Consider the following 21704-nt stretch of genomic DNA (forward strand, 5'->3'; position numbering starts at 1 on the left):
ACAGTGATGAGCGCTGCGTTTTACCCAAAGATGAACATTCTTCAACTCTCGGCGACCAGTAAAAAACTCTGGGTTCTCAGCGTCTAGAGTTTTTTACTGGTCGCCGAGAGTTGAAGAATGTTCAACTTCATGGGAATCGAGAACCGGTTCTTCTTCAGAACCGGTGCCCAGTGAACCAATTCCTTGGAACCGTTAGTATGCCTGCTTATCGGTTCCGCTCGTTGCAAATGTGTCATGACGACACACACGTGCTGCCTTGTTTTGGTTCAGAACGTAGCAAACATGGCATCGAGGCAGAAGCGCTCTAAAGTTTGGTTATATTTTACGCGAAAAGACGACAATATGAGGCGCCGTCTAGAGCTTAAATCAAACTTCATTCACGCACACATATATGAAACGCTTGCATACACGTATACTAAGTAGTCAAACATATGTACACTGCTGAATGCTCAAACAAATACATATGAAATGCACAACGACACACCTAAAGTCGCTCACGCACATACACGCAAACTCTACACACACGAGATGCGCGGAACTCTCCAGGCACATACTCATATGAGACGCGCGCGCGCACACAAACTCTCCACGCACATACTCATATGAGACGCGAGCACACACACACACAAACTCGTGCACAAACTCAATGAGAGTATGACGGCGCCTCATAACAATATGGTCACTTGCAACACTTTTCACAATCACAATTTCCATTTCGTCAAAGGGGGGTAACTACCTCCAATATGCAGAAACATTTGGCCACACACACACAGCATGAACAGACTTTAGTCCCATGAAACTTAAACTGGAATCTCACTGCTTCTGTCACTGCGACTTCACGAACAGGCGAACATGCACACGCGCACGCACGCACACATCACTTTTGAAGTAAAATTGAAATTTGAGGATGCAGTGGATGTAATGCATAGAGATATCGAATTGAACTGAATCGATGACATGATAATCGTAATCGAACCGAACCGGTAGACCAGTGTAGGTTCACATCCCTAATACTCTGTGCTGTGTCAGTGAGTTAATAATAATTAACAAACAAATAAGTTAAGTTATAAGTTCGATAAGTTAATACAAACAAACAAATTTGTACTTATTCCCTCACCCAATGAGAATCGATAAGAGAATCGATAAGGAATCGAATCGATAAGCAATATCGATAATGGAATCGTTAAATTCTTATAAATTCCCATCCCTATCAGCGCCCATTGAGAACAATTGGAAAAATACGCCAGCCGCGTGAAAAAACGCTTTTGTGGACACACGGCCTTAGGTTAGGGTTAGTAGAATAAGTTGACTTGTAGTTGTAAATGTACTTATAGTCAGTAGAATATCTGTTGGGGGAGCAATAAAATAAAGAGTTTTTACTGTTTAATGTAATTTTTTAGTATTATTTTTCTTTATTAATTTTCATAATAATTTCATACTATATTTTATGAAGTCAGAGTATGTTGTACATGTGTGCTGTGCAGAGATATGGATGATTTTGCTTAGAGGTATGTGTGCAGTGTAACGTTCACTGAGCAGAGATGCTCCTATGATGATGACATATTCAATGTGTACATGTTCTTTACAAGGAAAGGAACATTTCAACTAATGCTAATGTACCACTAATGTATACACAGAGGGATAATGGATTGTCCCATGTGTAAGAAAGAGGTATACGTTTCATTTTTTAACATAAGCAACATGTTTTGCTACCTTACAAGGAAGTCCCAGAGTGGAATATATAAGCTCAATCCTTACTGTACTGACTCAGAGGAACATAAGGGAATAGAGAAATCTGTAATGAAGACCACCTCTCATATCGCCTTATTCTGCTATGCCTGTTTCTCTCTGTCTGATACATGTATAAAATAATAAATAGAAATCTCTTGGCAAAAGTAACTAGTGTAGCTTTTGTAGCATAACGGGGGATAGCATGATTTGCAAAACTACAACAGTCTATTAATACTCTAATGACAGTTAGTTGACATGTAGTTGCAAAGTTACTTATAGTTAGTAGAATGTCTAAAGTGGACTCGAAATAAAGCGTTGCGCAAATCTTTTGCGATATTTTCTAAATGCCAATAAAAAAACTATTGTGAAATGACAGCGTTTCTATTAACCGATGTTATGCGAATGAAACACATTTTTTCCTCTCGCTATAAGTCATTACAATAATTATGCCACCGGATGTTGGTAGGTTTACATATATCCCAGCCACTGCACTAGACATTATTATTAATCGAATGAGACGTGTGTGTGTTATCCAAGCATTAATGGTAAGGAAAGACTCTTATACTTGTGATTGGCCACATATGAGGAGTTTCTGGGTGTTTCTCCCTCATTTCTGCTTCGAGCTCTTTATTGTGGCATTTCTTTGTGGATTAGGATCCAGTATTCCCGTAATTCTTTTGTCTTTTATGAGTTTAATAAAGAATCCCGCTTTCTGGTTTCTAGCTGAGAGATGATCTACACTGAAAAACACCAATAAGTAAAATTTAATTAAGTTTTGTTTGGCGAGTTTTTGCACAAATATTTTTAAAGTAAATTTCACATAAGGAATTAAGTCAACTCTACTTAACTAAATTAAGTGAAAGTAGCAAAGAAAATAAGTATTTTTTATCTTGGCTAGTAAAAGGTAGAGTAACTAACAACACTTCACTCAAACACTATAACATTGAAATAAACAACACTTTTTAAGTATATGCTTCACTTAGAAACATCAAAGTAATTAATACAATAGATATTGTTTGAGACACTATAATCTACATGCGCAATTGAAGTTCAACCCCTTGTGAACACAGAGACCTCAATACTTGGTACACAATACACAATGACAGTAACATTTTATGGATCGTTTTTGAGTATGAATGTGTCATTTTGAGTAGAAATTGAAATCCAAATGTCACAAAATGGCAAGTTACTAAACCTAACAACAAACACAATGATAAAACAGTGTAAATACAGCTGGAAAACAGTGGAAAAAAATCAACCTCATTAATTATTCAAAGCCCAGTGCATGATGGGAACACCAGTATCTGAAAAGTTGAGTAATTTTACTTAATTTTATAACGTTGATATTTACGCTTTCATTTCTACACGCTTGAATCGAGTACTAATATAGAATTTACTTTCATTTACTAACTTTTTCATGTAAATTACATTGTTTTTTCTGTAGTATTTACTTCACCACAGAATCGTTTTTATCAGTGTACTGTTCTTCAGATGAAAGTGGCTTTTAAAGCGACACACACACACACACAGACGGATGGATGATAGACTTGTGAGTTTGGTAACATTTGTAAACAAGTCGTCCTGGTCTAATCTTCCTCTCTCTCGTATCTCTCTGAGACTGGAATAGTGCGTTTGAAGTGGAGATCCCTGTCGAATCTCCAAACCCCCTCCAGCTTCGATCCCGCTGGCCTGGAGAGCAGAGCTGATAGAATAGAGTTTGTTTTCCGAGCCGAAAGTGGCCCGTGATTCACCCGGACAAGGTTTACAGTGGCCAATTTTCTCTCCGAGGCTTTACCCAGAATTGAGCATTGAGCCGGTAAAGCTGCTGGAACAATAACATGTTATTTGCTGCGAGCCTCTTCAGAAAGTTTGTCCGGTTAGAAGCTTTTGCCATGTTTGAACAGATCAAATGTGTTGATGGAGACGAGGACGTGCTTTACTTCTGCTTAAAGATCAACTTCTCATGCTCATTTAGACATTTAGGATTGTACATTTCTTTAGTTTGACTGCACATTGAAATGACAGTCTGCATAGAGGTGAAGTTACTAAAAATATATATTTTTTACTGACGGTGCAAGACGAGTTAATTATATTTAATAAAAAAAGAAATTATTATAAAATTTATTTTAATATTCTAGACGAGTGTGTGATGGATCTTCCTGCTCTTTTAGACGAGTGTGTGATGGATCTTCCTCCTCTTCTAGAAGAGTGTGTGATGGATCTTCCTCTTCTTCTAGACGAGTGTGTGATGGATGTTCCTCTTCTTCTAGACGAGTGTGTGATGGATCTTCCTCCTCTTCTAGACGAGTGTGTGATGGATCTTCCTGCTCTTATAGAAGAGTGTGTGATATATCTTCCTGCTCTTCTAGACGAGTGTGTGATGGATCTTCCTCCTCTTCTAGACGAGTGTGTGATGGATCTTCCTCCTCTTCTAGACGAGTGTGTGATGGATATTCCTCCTCTTCTAGAAGAGTGTGTGATGGATCTTCCTCCTCTTCTAGACGAGTGTGTGATGGATCTTCCTCCTCTTCTAGAAGAGTGTGTGATGGATCTTCCTCCTCTTCTAGACGAGTGTGTGATGGATCTTCCTCCTCTTCTAGAAGAGTGTGTGATGGATCTTCCTCCTCTTCTAGACGAGTGTGTGATGGATCTTCCTCTTCTTCTAGACGAGTGTGTGATGGATGTTCCTCTTCTTCTAGACGAGTGTGTGATGGATCTTCCTCCTCTTCTAGACGAGTGTGTGATGGATCTTCCTGCTCTTATAGAAGAGTGTGTGATATATCTTCCTGCTCTTCTAGACGAGTGTGTGATGGATCTTCCTCCTCTTCTAGAAGAGTGTGTGATGGATCTTCCTCCTCTTCTAGACGAGTGTGTGATGGATATTCCTCCTCTTCTAGAAGAGTGTGTGATGGATCTTCCTCCTCTTCTAGACGAGTGTGTGATGGATCTTCCTCCTCTTCTAGAAGAGTGTGTGATGGATCTTCCTCCTCTTCTAGACGAGTGTGTGATGGATCTTCCTCCTCTTCTAGAAGAGTGTGTGATGGATCTTCCTCCTCTTCTAGAAGAGTGTGTGATGGATCTTCCTCTTCTTCTAGAAGAGTGTGTGATGGATCTTCCTCTTCTTCTAGACGAGTGTGTGATGGATCTTCCTCTTCTTCTAGACGAGTGTGTGATGGATATTCCTCCTCTTCTAGAAGAGTGTGTGATGGATCTTCCTCCTCTTCTAGAAGAGTGTGTGATGGATCTTCCTCCTCTTCTAGACGAGTGTGTGATGGATCTTCCTCCTCTTCTAGACGAGTGTGTGATGGATCTTCCTCCTCTTCTAGAAGAGTGTGTGATGGATCTTCCTCCTCTTCTAGACGAGTGTGTGATGGATATTCCTCCTCTTCTAGAAGAGTGTGTGATGGATCTTCCTGCTCTTCTAGACGAGTGTGTGATGGATCTTCCTGCTCTTCTAGACGAGTGTGTGATGGATCTTCCTCCTCTTCTAGAAGAGTGTGTGATGGATCTTCCTCCTCTTCTAGACGAGTGTGTGATGGATCTTCCTCTTCTTCTAGACGAGTGTGTGATGGATCTTCCTCCTCTTATAGACGAGTGTGTGATGGATCTTCCTCCTCTTCTAGACGAGTGTGTGATGGATCTTCCTCCTCTTATAGACGAGTGTGTGATGGATCTTCCTCCTCTTCTAGACGAGTGTGTGATGGATCATCCTGCACTTCTAGACGAGTGTGTGATGGATCTTCCTCCTCTTCTAGACGAGTGTGTGATGGATCTTCCTCCTCTTCTAGAAGAGTGTGTGATGGATCTTCCTGCTCTTCTAGACGAGTGTGTGATGGATCTTCCTCCTCTTCTAGAAGAGTGTGTGATGGATCTTCCTCCTCTTATAGACGAGTGTGTGATGGATCTTCCTGCTCTTCTAGACGAGTGTGTGATGGATCATCCTGCACTTCTAGACGAGTGTGTGATGGATCTTCCTCCTCTTCTAGACGAGTGTGTGATGGATCTTCCTCCTCTTCTAGACGAGTGTGTGATGGATCATCCTGCACTTCTAGACGAGTGTGTGATGGATCTTCCTCCTCTTCTAGACGAGTGTGTGATGGATCTTCCTCCTCTTCTAGAAGAGTGTGTGATGGATCTTCCTGCTCTTCTAGACGAGTGTGTGATGGATCTTCCTCCTCTTCTAGAAGAGTGTGTGATGGATCTTCCTCCTCTTATAGACGAGTGTGTGATGGATCTTCCTGCTCTTCTAGACGAGTGTGTGATGGATCATCCTGCTCTTCTAGACGAGTGTGTGATGGATCTTCCTGCTCTTCTAGACGAGTGTGTGATGGATCTTCCTCCTCTTCTAGAAGAGTGTGTGATGGATCTTCCTCCTCTTATAGACGAGTGTGTGATGGATCTTCCTGCTCTTCTAGACGAGTGTGTGATGGATCTTCCTCCTCTTCTAGATGAGTGTGTGATGGATCTTCCTCCTCTTCTAGACGAGTGTGTGATGGATCTTCCTCCTCTTCTAGAAGAGTGTGTGATGGATCTTCCTCCTCTTCTAGACGAGTGTGTGATGGATATTCCTCCTCTTCTAGAAGAGTGTGTGATGGATCTTCCTCCTCTTCTAGATGAGTGTGTGATGGATCTTCCTCCTCTTCTAGAAGAGTGTGTGATGGATCTTCCTCCTCTTCTAGAAGAGTGTGTGATGGATCTTCCTCTTCTTCTAGACGAGTGTGTGATGGATCTTCCTCCTCTTCTAGACGAGTGTGTGATGGATCTTCCTCCTCTTATAGACGAGTGTGTGATGGATCTTCCTCCTCTTCTAGACGAGTGTGTGATGGATCTTCCTCCTCTTCTAGACGAGTGTGTGATGGATCTTCCTCCTCTTATAGACGAGTGTGTGATGGATCTTCCTCCTCTTCTAGACGAGTGTGTGATGGATCTTCCTCCTCTTATAGACGAGTGTGTGATGGATCTTCCTCTTCTTCTAGACGAGTGTGTGATGGATCATCCTGCACTTCTAGACGAGTGTGTGATGGATCTTCCTCCTCTTCTAGAAGAGTGTGTGATGGATCTACCTCCTCTTATAGACGAGTGTGTGATGGATCTTCCTCCTCTTCTAGATGAGTGTGTGATGGATCTTCCTCTTCTTCTAGACGAGTGTGTGATGGATCTTCCTCCTCTTCTAGAAGAGTGTGTGATATATCTTCCTGCTCTTCTAGACGAGTGTGTGATGGATCTTCCTGCTCTTCTAGACGAGTGTGTGATGGATCATCCTGCTCTTCTAGAAGAGTGTGTGATGGATCTTCCTCCTCTTCTAGACGAGTGTGTGATGGATCTTCCTACTCTTCTAGATGAGTGTGTGATGGATCTTCCTGCTCTCCTAGACGAGTGTGTGATGGATCTTCCTCCGCTTCTAGAAGAGTGTGTGATGGATCTACCTCCTCTTATAGACGAGTGTGTGATGGATCTTCCTCCTCTTCTAGACGAGTGTGTGATGGATCTACCTCCTCTTATAGACGAGTGTGTGATGGATCTTCCTCCTCTTATAGACGAGTGTGTGATGGATCTTCCTGCTCTTCTAGAAGAGTGTGTGATGGATCTTCCTCCTCTTATAGACGAGTGTGTGATGGATCTTCCTCTTCTTCTAGACGAGTGTGTGATGGATCTTCCTCCTCTTCTAGAAGAGTGTGTGATGGATCTTCCTGCTATTCTAGAAGAGTGTGTGATGGATCTTCCTGCTATTCTAGACGAGTGTGTGATGGATCTTCCTCCTCTTCTAGACGAGTGTGTGATGGATCTTCCTGCTCTTCTAGACGAGTGTGTGATGGATCTTCCTGCTCTTCTAGAAGAGTGTGTGATGGATCTTCCTCCTCTTCTAGAAGAGTGTGTGATGGATCTTCCTCCTCTTCTAGACGAGTGTGTGATGGATCTTCCTGCTATTCTAGACGAGTGTGTGATGGATCTTCCTCCTCTTCTAGACGAGTGTGTGATGGATCTTCCTGCTCTTCTAGACGAGTGTGTGATGGATCTTCCTCCTCTTCTAGACGAGTGTGTGATGGATCTTCCTCCTCTTCTAGAAGAGTGTGTGATGGATCTTCCTCTTCTTCTAGACGAGTGTGTGATGGATCTTCCTCCTCTTCTAGACGAGTGTGTGATGGATCTTCCTCCTCTTCTAGAAGAGTGTGTGATGGATCTTCCTCCTCTTCTAGAAGAGTGTGTGATGGATCTTCCTGCTCTTCTAGAAGAGTGTGTGATGGATCTTCCTCCTCTTCTAGAAGAGTGTGTGATGGATCTTCCTGCTCTTCTAGAAGAGTGTGTGATGGATCTTCCTCTTCTAGAAGAGTGTGTGATGGATCTTCCTGCTCTTCTAGACGAGTGTGTGATGGATCATCCTGCTCTTCTAGACGAGTGTGTGATGGATCTTCCTGCTCTTCTAGAAGAGTGTGTGATGGATCTTCCTCCTCTTCTAGACGAGTGTGTGATGGATCTTCCTACTCTTCTAGATGAGTGTGTGATGGATCTTCCTGCTCTCCTAGACGAGTGTGTGATGGATCTTCCTCCTCTTCTAGAGGAGTGTGTGATGGATCTTCCTGCTCTTATAGACGAGTGTGTGATGGATCTTCCTCCTCTTCTAGACGAGTGTGTGATGGATCTTCCTGCTCTCCTAGACGAGTGTGTGATGGATCTTCCTCCTCTTCTAGAAGAGTGTGTGATGGATCTACCTCCTCTTATAGACGAGTGTGTGATGGATCTTCCTCCTCTTCTAGATGAGTGTGTGATGGATCTACTTCCTCTTATAGACGAGTGTGTGATGGATCTTCCTCCTCTTCTAGAAGAGTGTGTGATGGATCTTCCTCCTCTTCTAGACGAGTGTGTGATGGATCTTCCTCCTCTTCTAGACGAGTGTGTGATGGATCTTCCTGCTCTTCTAGACGAGTGTTTGATGGATCTTCCTGCTCTTCTAGACGAGTGTGTGATGGATCTTCCTGTTCTCCTAGACGAGTGTGTGATGGATCTTCCTCCCCTTTTAGAAGAGTGTGTGATGGATCTACCTCCTCTTATAGACGAGTGTGTGATGGATCTTCCTCCTCTTCTAGAAGAGTGTGTGATGGATCTTCCTCCTCTTCTAGAAGAGTGTGTGATGGATCTTCCTCCTCTTCTAGACGAGTGTGTGATGGATCTTCCTCCTCTTCTAGAAGAGTGTGTGATGGATCTTCCTCCTCTTCTAGACGAGTGTGTGATGGATATTCCTCCTCTTCTAGAAGAGTGTGTGATGGATCTTCCTGCTCTTCTAGACGAGTGTGTGATGGATCTTCCTGCTCTTCTAGACGAGTGTGTGATGGATCTTCCTCCTCTTCTAGAAGAGTGTGTGATGGATCTTCCTCCTCTTCTAGACGAGTGTGTGATGGATCTTCCTCTTCTTCTAGACGAGTGTGTGATGGATCTTCCTCCTCTTATAGACGAGTGTGTGATGGATCTTCCTCCTCTTCTAGACGAGTGTGTGATGGATCTTCCTCCTCTTATAGACGAGTGTGTGATGGATCTTCCTCCTCTTCTAGACGAGTGTGTGATGGATCATCCTGCACTTCTAGACGAGTGTGTGATGGATCTTCCTCCTCTTCTAGACGAGTGTGTGATGGATCTTCCTCCTCTTCTAGAAGAGTGTGTGATGGATCTTCCTGCTCTTCTAGACGAGTGTGTGATGGATCTTCCTCCTCTTCTAGAAGAGTGTGTGATGGATCTTCCTCCTCTTATAGACGAGTGTGTGATGGATCTTCCTGCTCTTCTAGACGAGTGTGTGATGGATCTTCCTCCTCTTCTAGATGAGTGTGTGATGGATCATCCTGCACTTCTAGACGAGTGTGTGATGGATCTTCCTCCTCTTCTAGACGAGTGTGTGATGGATCTTCCTCCTCTTCTAGACGAGTGTGTGATGGATCATCCTGCACTTCTAGACGAGTGTGTGATGGATCTTCCTCCTCTTCTAGACGAGTGTGTGATGGATCTTCCTCCTCTTCTAGAAGAGTGTGTGATGGATCTTCCTGCTCTTCTAGACGAGTGTGTGATGGATCTTCCTCCTCTTCTAGAAGAGTGTGTGATGGATCTTCCTCCTCTTATAGACGAGTGTGTGATGGATCTTCCTGCTCTTCTAGACGAGTGTGTGATGGATCATCCTGCTCTTCTAGACGAGTGTGTGATGGATCTTCCTGCTCTTCTAGACGAGTGTGTGATGGATCTTCCTCCTCTTCTAGAAGAGTGTGTGATGGATCTTCCTCCTCTTATAGACGAGTGTGTGATGGATCTTCCTGCTCTTCTAGACGAGTGTGTGATGGATCTTCCTCCTCTTCTAGATGAGTGTGTGATGGATCTTCCTCCTCTTCTAGACGAGTGTGTGATGGATCTTCCTCCTCTTCTAGAAGAGTGTGTGATGGATCTTCCTCCTCTTCTAGACGAGTGTGTGATGGATATTCCTCCTCTTCTAGAAGAGTGTGTGATGGATCTTCCTCCTCTTCTAGATGAGTGTGTGATGGATCTTCCTCCTCTTCTAGAAGAGTGTGTGATGGATCTTCCTCCTCTTCTAGAAGAGTGTGTGATGGATCTTCCTCTTCTTCTAGACGAGTGTGTGATGGATCTTCCTCCTCTTCTAGACGAGTGTGTGATGGATCTTCCTCCTCTTATAGACGAGTGTGTGATGGATCTTCCTCCTCTTCTAGACGAGTGTGTGATGGATCTTCCTCCTCTTCTAGACGAGTGTGTGATGGATCTTCCTCCTCTTATAGACGAGTGTGTGATGGATCTTCCTCCTCTTCTAGACGAGTGTGTGATGGATCTTCCTCCTCTTATAGACGAGTGTGTGATGGATCTTCCTCTTCTTCTAGACGAGTGTGTGATGGATCATCCTGCACTTCTAGACGAGTGTGTGATGGATCTTCCTCCTCTTCTAGAAGAGTGTGTGATGGATCTACCTCCTCTTATAGACGAGTGTGTGATGGATCTTCCTCCTCTTCTAGATGAGTGTGTGATGGATCTTCCTCTTCTTCTAGACGAGTGTGTGATGGATCTTCCTCCTCTTCTAGAAGAGTGTGTGATATATCTTCCTGCTCTTCTAGACGAGTGTGTGATGGATCTTCCTGCTCTTCTAGACGAGTGTGTGATGGATCATCCTGCTCTTCTAGAAGAGTGTGTGATGGATCTTCCTCCTCTTCTAGACGAGTGTGTGATGGATCTTCCTACTCTTCTAGATGAGTGTGTGATGGATCTTCCATCTCTCCTAGACGAGTGTGTGATGGATCTTCCTCCGCTTCTAGAAGAGTGTGTGATGGATCTACCTCCTCTTATAGACGAGTGTGTGATGGATCTTCCTCCTCTTCTAGATGAGTGTGTGATGGATCTACCTCCTCTTATAGACGAGTGTGTGATGGATCTTCCTCCTCTTATAGACGAGTGTGTGATGGATCTTCCTGCTCTTCTAGAAGAGTGTGTGATGGATCTTCCTCCTCTTATAGACGAGTGTGTGATGGATCTTCCTCTTCTTCTAGACGAGTGTGTGATGGATCTTCCTCCTCTTCTAGAAGAGTGTGTGATGGATCTTCCTGCTATTCTAGAAGAGTGTGTGATGGATCTTCCTGCTATTCTAGACGAGTGTGTGATGGATCTTCCTCCTCTTCTAGACGAGTGTGTGATGGATCTTCCTGCTCTTCTAGACGAGTGTGTGATGGATCTTCCTGCTCTTCTAGAAGAGTGTGTGATGGATCTTCCTCCTCTTCTAGAAGAGTGTGTGATGGATCTTCCTCCTCTTCTAGACGAGTGTGTGATGGATCTTCCTGCTATTCTAGACGAGTGTGTGATGGATCTTCCTCCTCTTCTAGACGAGTGTGTGATGGATCTTCCTGCTCTTCTAGACGAGTGTGTGATGGATCTTCCTCCTCTTCTAGACGAGTGTGTGATGGATCTTCCTCCTCTTCTAGAAGAGTGTGTGATGGATCTTCCTCTTCTTCTAGACGAGTGTGTGATGGATCTTCCTCCTCTTCTAGACGAGTGTGTGATGGATCTTCCTCCTCTTCTAGAAGAGTGTGTGATGGATCTTCCTCCTCTTCTAGAAGAGTGTGTGATGGATCTTCCTGCTCTTCTAGAAGAGTGTGTGATGGATCTTCCTCCTCTTCTAGAAGAGTGTGTGATGGATCTTCCTGCTCTTCTAGAAGAGTGTGTGATGGATCTTCCTCTTCTAGAAGAGTGTGTGATGGATCTTCCTGCTCTTCTAGACGAGTGTGTGATGGATCATCCTGCTCTTCTAGACGAGTGTGTGATGGATCTTCCTGCTCTTCTAGAAGAGTGTGTGATGGATCTTCCTCCTCTTCTAGACGAGTGTGTGATGGATCTTCCTACTCTTCTAGATGAGTGTGTGATGGATCTTCCTGCTCTCCTAGACGAGTGTGTGATGGATCTTCCTCCTCTTCTAGAGGAGTGTGTGATGGATCTTCCTGCTCTTATAGACGAGTGTGTGATGGATCTTCCTCCTCTTCTAGACGAGTGTGTGATGGATCTTCCTGCTCTCCTAGACGAGTGTGTGATGGATCTTCCTCCTCTTCTAGAAGAGTGTGTGATGGATCTACCTCCTCTTATAGACGAGTGTGTGATGGATCTTCCTCCTCTTCTAGATGAGTGTGTGATGGATCTACTTCCTCTTATAGACGAGTGTGTGATGGATCTTCCTCCTCTTCTAGAAGAGTGTGTGATGGATCTTCCTCCTCTTCTAGACGAGTGTGTGATGGATCTTCCTCCTCTTCTAGACGAGTGTGTGATGGATCTTCCTGCTCTTCTAGACGAGTGTTTGATGGATCTTCCTGCTCTTCTAGACGAGTGTGTGATGGATCTTCCTGTTCTCCTAGACGAGTGTGTGATGGATCTTCCTCCCCTTTTAGAAGAGTGTGTGATGGATCTACCTCCTCTTATAGACGAGTGTGTGATGGATCTTCCTCCTCTTCTAGACGAGTGTGTGATGGATATTCCTCCTCTTCTAGATGAGTGTGTGATGGATCTTCCTCTTCTTCTAGAAGAGTGTGTGATGGATCTTCCTCCTCTTCTAGACGAGTGTGTGATGGATCTTCCTCCTCTTCTAGACGAGTGTGTGATGGATCTTCCTGCTCTTCTAGACGAGTGTGTGATGGATCTTCCTGTTCTCCTAGACGAGTGTGTGATGGATCTTCCTCCCCTTTTAGAAGAGTGTGTGATGGATCTACCTCCTCTTATAGACGAGTGTGTGATGGATCTTCCTCCTCTTCTAGACGAGTGTGTGATGGATATTCCTCCTCTTCTAGATGAGTGTGTGATGGATCTTCCTCCTCTTCTAGAAGAGTGTGTGATGGATCTTCCTCCTCTTCTAGACGAGTGTGTGATGGATCTTCCTCCTCTTCTAGACGAGTGTGTGATGGATCTTCCTGCTTTTCTAGACGAGTGTTTGATGGATCTTCCTGCTCTTCTAGACGAGTGTGTGATGGATCTTCCTGTTCTCCTAGACGAGTGTGTGATGGATCTTCCTCCCCTTTTAGAAGAGTGTGTGATGGATCTACCTCCTCTTATAGACGAGTGTGTGATGGATCTTCCTCCTCTTCTAGACGAGTGTGTGATGGATATTCCTCCTCTTCTAGATGAGTGTGTGATGGATCTTCCTGCTCTTCCAGACGTGTGTGTGATGGATCTTCCTCCTCTTCTAGAAGAGTGTGTGATGGATCTTCCTCTTCTTCTAGACGAGTGTGTGATGGATCTTCCTCCTCTTCTAGAAGAGTGTGTGATGGATCTTCCTCTTCTTCTAGACGAGTGTGTGATGGATCTTCCTCCTCTTCTAGAAGAGTGTGTGATGGATCTTCCTGCTCTTCTAGAAGAGTGTGTGATGGATCTTCCTGCTCTTCTAGACGAGTGTGTGATGGATCTTCCTCCTCTTCTAATTATTCTAATTTCACATGTTCCTCTTCCTACCGCTACTCCTTCATTCACTCCTTCTGCTAAGATGTGTGAAGAGTTCTTAAACTTTTTTATTGGTAAAGTTGATGGAATTAGATCTCAGATTTCATCTGTTGTCAATGATTGTATTGCTCATGTTGACCCTACGAACCAATTAACCTGTTTTATGCCTGTTTCTTTGCAGCAGCTTAATGATATAACTGCTCATATGAAGCCCACCAGGTCTCCTGGTGATGTGCTCCCTTCTTCTCTGTTTAAGAATGTACTTGATTCAATTGGCCCAAGTATTCTGTCTATTATGAACACTAGTTTGTCATCTGGTGTTGTTCCGGTTATTTTTAAGCATGCGGTTATTCAGCCCCTTCTAAAAAGAAACGGCTTAGACCCCTTTGACATGAGTAGTTTTCGTCCGATTTCAAAATTGCCTTTTATTTCGAAGATACTGGAAAAAATTGTGCATGCACAGCTTAATGACTTTTTAATGAGGAATAACATCGCCGATAGATTCCAGTCAGGTTTTAGAGCTGGTCATAGTACAGAATCTGCTCTTTTGAGGGTCTCTAATGATATCCTACGAGGTGTTGATTCTGGAAACCGTGTTGTTTTGCTTTTGTTAGATCTTACAGCGGCATTTGATACAGTTGATCATAACATTCTCATTGGTCGTCTTAGGAATCAGGTTGGTATTCAGGGCTTAGCCCTGAAATGGTTCTCTTCCTATTTGAAGGATAGGACTTTTTCAGTCAGTTTAGGGGATTATTTTTCTTCTGTTGCCCCTCTTGTGTGTGGGGTTCCACAGGGCTCTAAACTGGGACCAATTTTATTTTCCCTTTATATGCTCCCTCTAGGCTCGATTTTTGAGAAATTTGGGATTCAGTATCACCTGTATGCGGATGATTCTCAAATTTACTTACCACTGAAACATGGGCATAAATGTGCCATTCAGTCTCTCCGTGCATGTTTAGCCGAAGTTAAGTGTTGGCTTGCGAATAACTTTCTCCAATTAAATGAGGATAAGACCGAGATGATTTTATTTGGAAATAAGGGCTGTGTGGATGATGACTGCCTGGAGTTGTTTCCTGGGAAAAAATTGTCTAGCGTGAGGAACCTTGGTGTCATTTTTGACTCTGAGCTTAAATTTGAACGGCAAATCAATGCTGTCGTTAAGAATAGTTTTTTCCATCTTAGATCAATTTCTAAATTGAAATCTATCCTTTCTTTTGACGATATGGAGAAGGTTGTTCATGCCTTTGTGTCATCCCGTTTGGATTATTGTAATGTATTGTATCTGGGTGTGAGTCAGGCTTCTCTCTTCCGCTTGCAGCTCGTTCAGAACTCAGCTGCCAGACTTTTTAAGGGCACTAAGAAGAGAGAGCACATTACTCCGGTTTTAATTAAATTACATTGGTTACCCATACGATACAGAATTCAATACAAAGCTTTGTTGTATGTTTTTAAGTCTCTGCATGGCCTAGCACCTGAGTATGTTACTGATTTAATCAGCCGCTGTCAATCAAGTAGATCTCTGCGCTCTAATGACCAATTGCTTCTCATGGTTCCGCGATCCCGTTTGAAATGTAAAGGTGATCGGGCATTCTCTGTTGCAGCTCCTAGGCTCTGGAATGACCTTCCTCTGTCTGTAAAAACTTGTCCTTCATTGGGTGCTTTTCAGAGTGCGCTTAAAACTTACTTGTTCTCTTTAGCATTTGACAATGCTTTGTAAGTTTTTATGTCATATGTTTGCATTGTTTTTATGTCTTTGTTTTTACTTTTTTTTTTTTTTATACCTTCTGTACAGCACTTTGGTTCCACTTGTGGTTTTGAAAGTGCTCTATAAATAAAGTTGAGTTGAGTTGAGTTGAGTTCTAGAAGAGTGTGTGATGGATCTTCCTGCACTTCTAGAAGAGTGTGTGATGGATATTCCTCCTCTTCTAGAAGATTGTGTGATGGATCTTCCTCCTCTTCTAGAAGAGTGTGTGATGGATCTTCCTCCTCTTCTAGAAGAGTGTGTGATGGATCTTCCTCCTCTTCTAGAAGAGTGTGTGATGGATCTTCCTCCTCTTCTAGAAGAGTGTGTGATGGATCTTCCTCCTCTTCTAGAAGAGTGTGTGATGGATCTTCCTCCTCTTCTAGATGAGTGTGTGATGGATCTTCCTGCTCTCCTAGACGAGTGTGTGATGGATATTCCTCCTGTTCTAGAAGAGTGTGTGATGGATCTTCCTGCTCTTCTAGAAGAGTGTGTGATGGATCTTCCTCCTCTTCTAGACGAGTGTGTGATGGATCTTCCTCCTCTTCTAGAAGAGTGTGTGATGGATATTCCTCCTCTTCTAGAAGAGTGTGTGATGGATCTTCCTCCTCTTCTAGAAGAGTGTGTGATGGATCTTCCTCCTCTTCTAGACGAGTGTGTGATGGATCTTCCTCCTCTTCTAGACGAGTGTGTGATGGATCTTCCTCCTCTTATAGACGAGTGTGTGATGGATCTTCCTCCTCTTTTAGACGAGTGTGTGATGGATGTATTGCAGCTCCAGCGGGGCTGAATGTCTCCTAAAGCTAAAATCACTGGATTTGCAGCAGGACTGTCATAATTTGTCCCATAAGCCGCAAAGTTTTCCTGATTTTTAGTTTTGTGGCGGTTGAAGTGGTTCATTAAAAGTGTGTGTCTCGTGTAATAAGTCTCGTCTGACACACACACCAGCGAATGTTTGCAGAGATCAGCATCTTCTCGTTCCCCAGCGTCTTCATCAGCTCTCCATGCAGACCTGCTGAAATCAGGAGCTGGTGCTCATATTTCACTCTCAGTGTCACTGCATGCTTTTATTGCCTTTTTTTACATGATTCGTAAGCTTAAACATTTAAAAATTCATTTGCTGAAAACTGGTTTCAAATTGAACATTACGCTACATGGAAACGATACTTTAAATCATTTTGCGGCTCAGTTTTTGTGAACTTCAAATTTGATGTTGTCCAGATTATATGGTATATATATACATATACATATACAAATAAAATTAAACAGACAAATAAATAAATAAATACAATATAATATTAGATTAAATTAAATAAAATGATTTGTCACGTTTCTAATGTGACATCACACCCATTAATTAAAAAAATAAAAATGATGATGGTGAGATCAGATAGCGGCTCGACTCGACGTGCAAACGGAGATCTCACTCGATTATTACAATCAATGGCATAAAGGAATGTAAGGAAATGTAAACTGATACTGACCCACTAGTGTGTGTGTGTGTTTGTGTGTTTGTGTGTGTGTGTGTGTGTGTGTGTGTGTGTGTGTGTGGCCTGGTAAACCCTACATTATGGGGACAAAATGTCCCCATAAGGATGGCAATATATGAAATCCTTGTTCGTGTGGGGACATTTTTTGGTCCCCATGAGGAAAACAGCTTATAAATCATACTAAGTGATGTTTTTTGAAAATGTAAAAATGCAGAAAGTTTTCTGTGATGGGTAGGTTTAGGGGTAGGGTTAGTGTAAGGGAATAGAATATACAGTTTGTACAGTATAAAAATCATTATGTCTATGGAAAGTCCCCATAAAATATGGAAACACTACAAGTGTGTGTGTGTGTGTGTGTGTGTGTGTGTGTTCATCCTGTGATGTGTGTGTGTGTGTGTGTGTGTGTGTGTGTGTGTGTGTGTGTGTGTGTGTGTGTGTGTGTGTGTGTGTGTGTGTGTGTGTGTGTGTGTGTGTGTGTGTGTGTGTGTTCTGTGCAGGGAAGGCGTTCTCTCCTGAGTTCTACTACGACACCTATAACCCGCTGTGGCAGAACCGGCCTCGGGTTTACGGCTACAAGCTTCAGTGGACTCAGATGAACCCCGGCGCCGTGGACCGGATCATGGCCTATCGCTTGGGCATACGACAGGTCAGTGCTGGGGGAATGTGTTCTCTCGGCTCAATACAGTCCTCCAAATGACCCACAGACTGGGAAACAGCAAAAACGCACGCCATTGGCTAATTTCATTGTATTTTTCACTACGTTGTCTGTTTTGCTACAGATATCAGGTGTGACTTCACATCCCAGACAACACTGGGTTAAAAACAACCCAAGGGTTGGCTAAATATAGGACAGAACACATGTTGGATTAATTTTTAACCCAGCAAATTGGGTTGTTTATTTAACCCAGCATACTGGGTTCATTCGGTTTTACTATTGTACTAGCTTTTTTTATTATTCTAAATGTTTTTAAAATACTCCACACAACCACTGAATGATAATTATTATTTTTATCATATTTTATCATAGTTTTGTATACATATTCCATACATTTCAGCTTGTTTAACAAATATTAGAAGTAAAAAGTAAACATTTAGGAGTAATTCCAGTGTAATGGAGCAGTGTCTGCTGTCGCGTGTCCACCGTAACGGTGCTGGATCTCGTGTCATGTTCAGCAGAGGAACTTATAACTTCAGATTGCCAAACTATGCTGTGACTCCATAACCTGTCCATAAACAATCAGTGTACAGTTCTAAGTATTCATATTCTGTTTCTTTTTTAATAAAATCATAAAATATTATGCAAGGCATCAGGCGTTTCCATCCTGTGAAAAGACTGACGCGACACTCGTGACTTACGATGCCCCTGTATGTTGCTTTGCATGAAATTAAATGATATACAGAACATCAGAGAACATATACAGAACATATACAGAGGATCTGGGTAACACAAAAACTACTCAAACACTGGGTTGTTACGTCTGACTCAGGATCTGGGTAACACAAAAACTAATCAAACACTGGGTTGTTACGTCTGACTCAGGATCTGGGTAACACAAAAACTACTCAAACACTGGGTTGTTACGTCTGACCCAGGATCTGGGTAACACAAAAACTAATCAAACACTGGGTTGTTACGTCTGACTCAGGATCTGGGTAACCCAAAAACTACTCAAACACTGGGTTGTTACGTCTGACCCAGGATCTGGGTTACACAAAAACTACCCAAACACTGGGTTGTTACGTCTGACCCAGGATCTGGGTAACACAAAAACTACCCAAACACTGGGTTGTTACGTCTGACCTAGGATCTGGGTAACATAAAAACTACTCAAACACTGGGTTGTTACGTCTGACCCAGGATCTGGGACACATAAAAACTGCCCAAACACTGGGTTGTTACGTCTGCCCTAGGATCTGGGTGACATAAAAACTACTCAAACACTGGGTTGTTACGTCTGACCCAGGATCTGGGTAACACAAAAACTACCCAAACACTTAAAAAATAACATAAAAAATGTACCCAAAAGGCTCAACCCAGGTAACCCAAGATTTTTTAGAATGTAGTAGAACCATACACTGGAAAAGAGCAAAAACACACACCATTGACTAATTTGTTGGTGTTTTTCACCACTCGTCTGTTTTGCCACAGTTCTCAAGTGTGACACACACACACACACACACACACACACACACACATACACACACGCACACACACACACACACACACACACACCCGCTCCAGTGCAATAATGATGTTCTTCTTCAGTATTTCTGTTTTCCAGCACAAATATCTGACTAATAAATGAACATTCTGACATCAGGATACATTAACTGGAGAAGCAAAATAACTGAAGATATTAAAAATCTAAAACAATTTGATCTAGATATTAAGTCTAAAGCGATCTGAGGATTTGTATAGCTGACAATATTAGCAACACTGAGAGTGTAATTAATGACAATAGTTCATCATAAGCACACGTAGAAGTGTGTAAATGACCTGTGTTTGAGTTCATAAACGAATCTAATGAAATGACAAAAACACAATGAAATGACTAAAACATTAAACTAAAATTAACATTACTAATAATTATACGAATAAAATCTATTTCAAAATATGAATAATACTATACTAACAGTGATAGTTTTGAATAATTTTATTTTAGTACATCTAGTTAAACTTGACAACTAGTTTACATTTATTTCACTCATAATTTGAATAGATGATCAGAAAACACGTTTGCATCTGTGAACGCACAGGAGTCTTTCCTCCAGTCTCACATTCATCCGGACGGTGCGGGAGTGCATATGAAGCAGGAGAGCGAGGGCTTCTGGGTAAATAACTGTGGGCCCCGGATCTGTGTGTGAGCGATGCTATTTTTATCTCTCAGCTCGACTGGGAATTAACACTAGGCTTCGTGATAACTCTTCATGCTACATCACATCATGTGAGATTGAATGTCTCAATCATTATGTTCTGGAAATATTAAATATGCCAATGTTGCCCTATAGTGTACTATTTCCAGTGGATCTTCTATTTATGCATCTATGCATGGCTTTTAGGCCACTATTGCCTACTAAATTATTTATATATCTGTTTATTTATTTATTAATTTTGCATTCTTTACTCATGTTTTCATCATATGTTGGAAATAACATGCCAATGGTAGTGTACTATTCCCAGTGGATCCTATATCCAGGCATTTGTTCATGATTTATTTTATTTTATTTCATTTTATAATAATATTTAATTTTGCATTCTTTACTCATGTTTTCGTGAGTAATTTTTATTTTATTTACTTATTTTGTTTTTTAATTGTATTTAAAAAAAAAAAAATTACTAATTTTATTTATCTATTTATCTATCTACGTATGTATTTAATTTTATTTTGCAATCTTTACTTATGTCTTCATGAGTCATTTTATTTTATTTTATTTACTTATTTGGTTATTTAATTGTATTTTGCTTTCTGTACTACTTAAGTGAGTCATTTTATTTTAAAATAAAATTACTCTTTTTATTTATTTATCTACTTATGTATTTATTTTTATTTAGCATTTTTTACTTGTCTTCATGATTAATTTTATATTATTTTATTTTATTCATTATTTATTTTTGTTTTGCTTTCACTATATTTTATTTTATGTTTTTAATTATTTACTTATGTATTTAATTTAATTTAATTTAGCTATTTTTACTCGTGTCTTTGTGATTTTTTTTATTTTTATTTTTATTTTATCTTATTTTTTTAAGATAAAATCTTGTTGTGCAGTCTTTACTTATGTCTTCATTACTAATTTGATTTACTTATTTTTATTTTGCTTTCTTTTCTCATGTCTTTGTGATTTAAAAAAAATATATATATATTTTATCATTTAATTTCATTATTTTATTTTGTTGCATTGCATTGCATTTATTTTAATTGCATTATTTTTATAGTTTTATTTTTCCAGTGCGTTCTCTCTTCTCATGTTTGTCCATATCTCTCACGTCTCCTGTGTGAATCTCACGATCATCTTCAGTTTCTGCTCTGTGATTACTTCCACATCTCGCTGGCGTTCTCCTGCTTTGATCAGAGAAATCTGCTTGTGAGGTCACATGAAGTGCGTGAGGATTCATGTTACGAAGACGAGTGTGAGAAACTGCGTGAATGCAGTGGAGAACCGAAGCTGTTCACACTGACAGCGTTTGCTGGATCTTTCATTTTCAGTGCGGTTTGACAGTTCGAGGTTTACTCGTGTCTTCGTGAGTCATTTTATTATTATTTTTACTTATTAACTTATCTATTTAATTGTATTTTGCAATTTTTACTCATGTTTTCATGAGTAATTCTATTTTATTTTATCTTTGTATTTATTTAAATATTTAATTTTATTTTGCAATTTTTACTCATGTCATTTTATTTTATTTATTATTTTAAATTTTTAATTTGCTTTCTTTTTCTCATGTCTTTGTCATTTTATTTTTTAATTTAACTTTTTTTTATTTTTTTCACTTTTTTTACATTTTATTAAATGATTTCCTTCAATTCATTGGATTTGGCAGTTCGAGGTCAGCTGACCAAGTTACAGCAGTCGTTATAAGGAAACCGGTGTAATAATGTGTTAAACCTGCTGTGATGTGACTCGACGGGTGTTTAGTGTAAGAACGGTGAGTTTTGAGCTTAAAGAATCTGTCTCTGATCCGGTTAATTCTCAATCCTGCCATGGAAACGGGATTTGACAGGATCCTAAGGGCCACCGGTGAATAATACCTGCGATTACCAGTAATAAAACAGCACTTTACCAGT

The 21704-nt window shown here is 41.3% G+C and overlaps 1 protein-coding gene across 3 annotated transcripts in view; it reads left to right on the top strand.

The window, feature by feature from the left end:
• Nucleotides 1-21704, top strand: part of LOC143707733 (MAM domain-containing glycosylphosphatidylinositol anchor protein 2) — a 288467-nt gene that overhangs the window by 210069 nt on the left and 56694 nt on the right. For all 3 annotated transcript variants that reach the window (XM_077200059.1, XM_077200057.1, XM_077200058.1), the window contains exon 10: nt 17415-17563. In XM_077200059.1, coding sequence (XP_077056174.1) covers nt 17415-17563 — 149 coding nt within the window. The remainder of the gene's footprint in view (nt 1-17414; nt 17564-21704) is intronic.

This window comes from Siphateles boraxobius, unplaced genomic scaffold (genome assembly GCF_051911475.1).
Source record: "Siphateles boraxobius isolate OS27281-9 unplaced genomic scaffold, OSU_SipBor_1 115, whole genome shotgun sequence".
Lineage (NCBI taxonomy): Eukaryota > Metazoa > Chordata > Actinopteri > Cypriniformes > Leuciscidae > Siphateles > Siphateles boraxobius.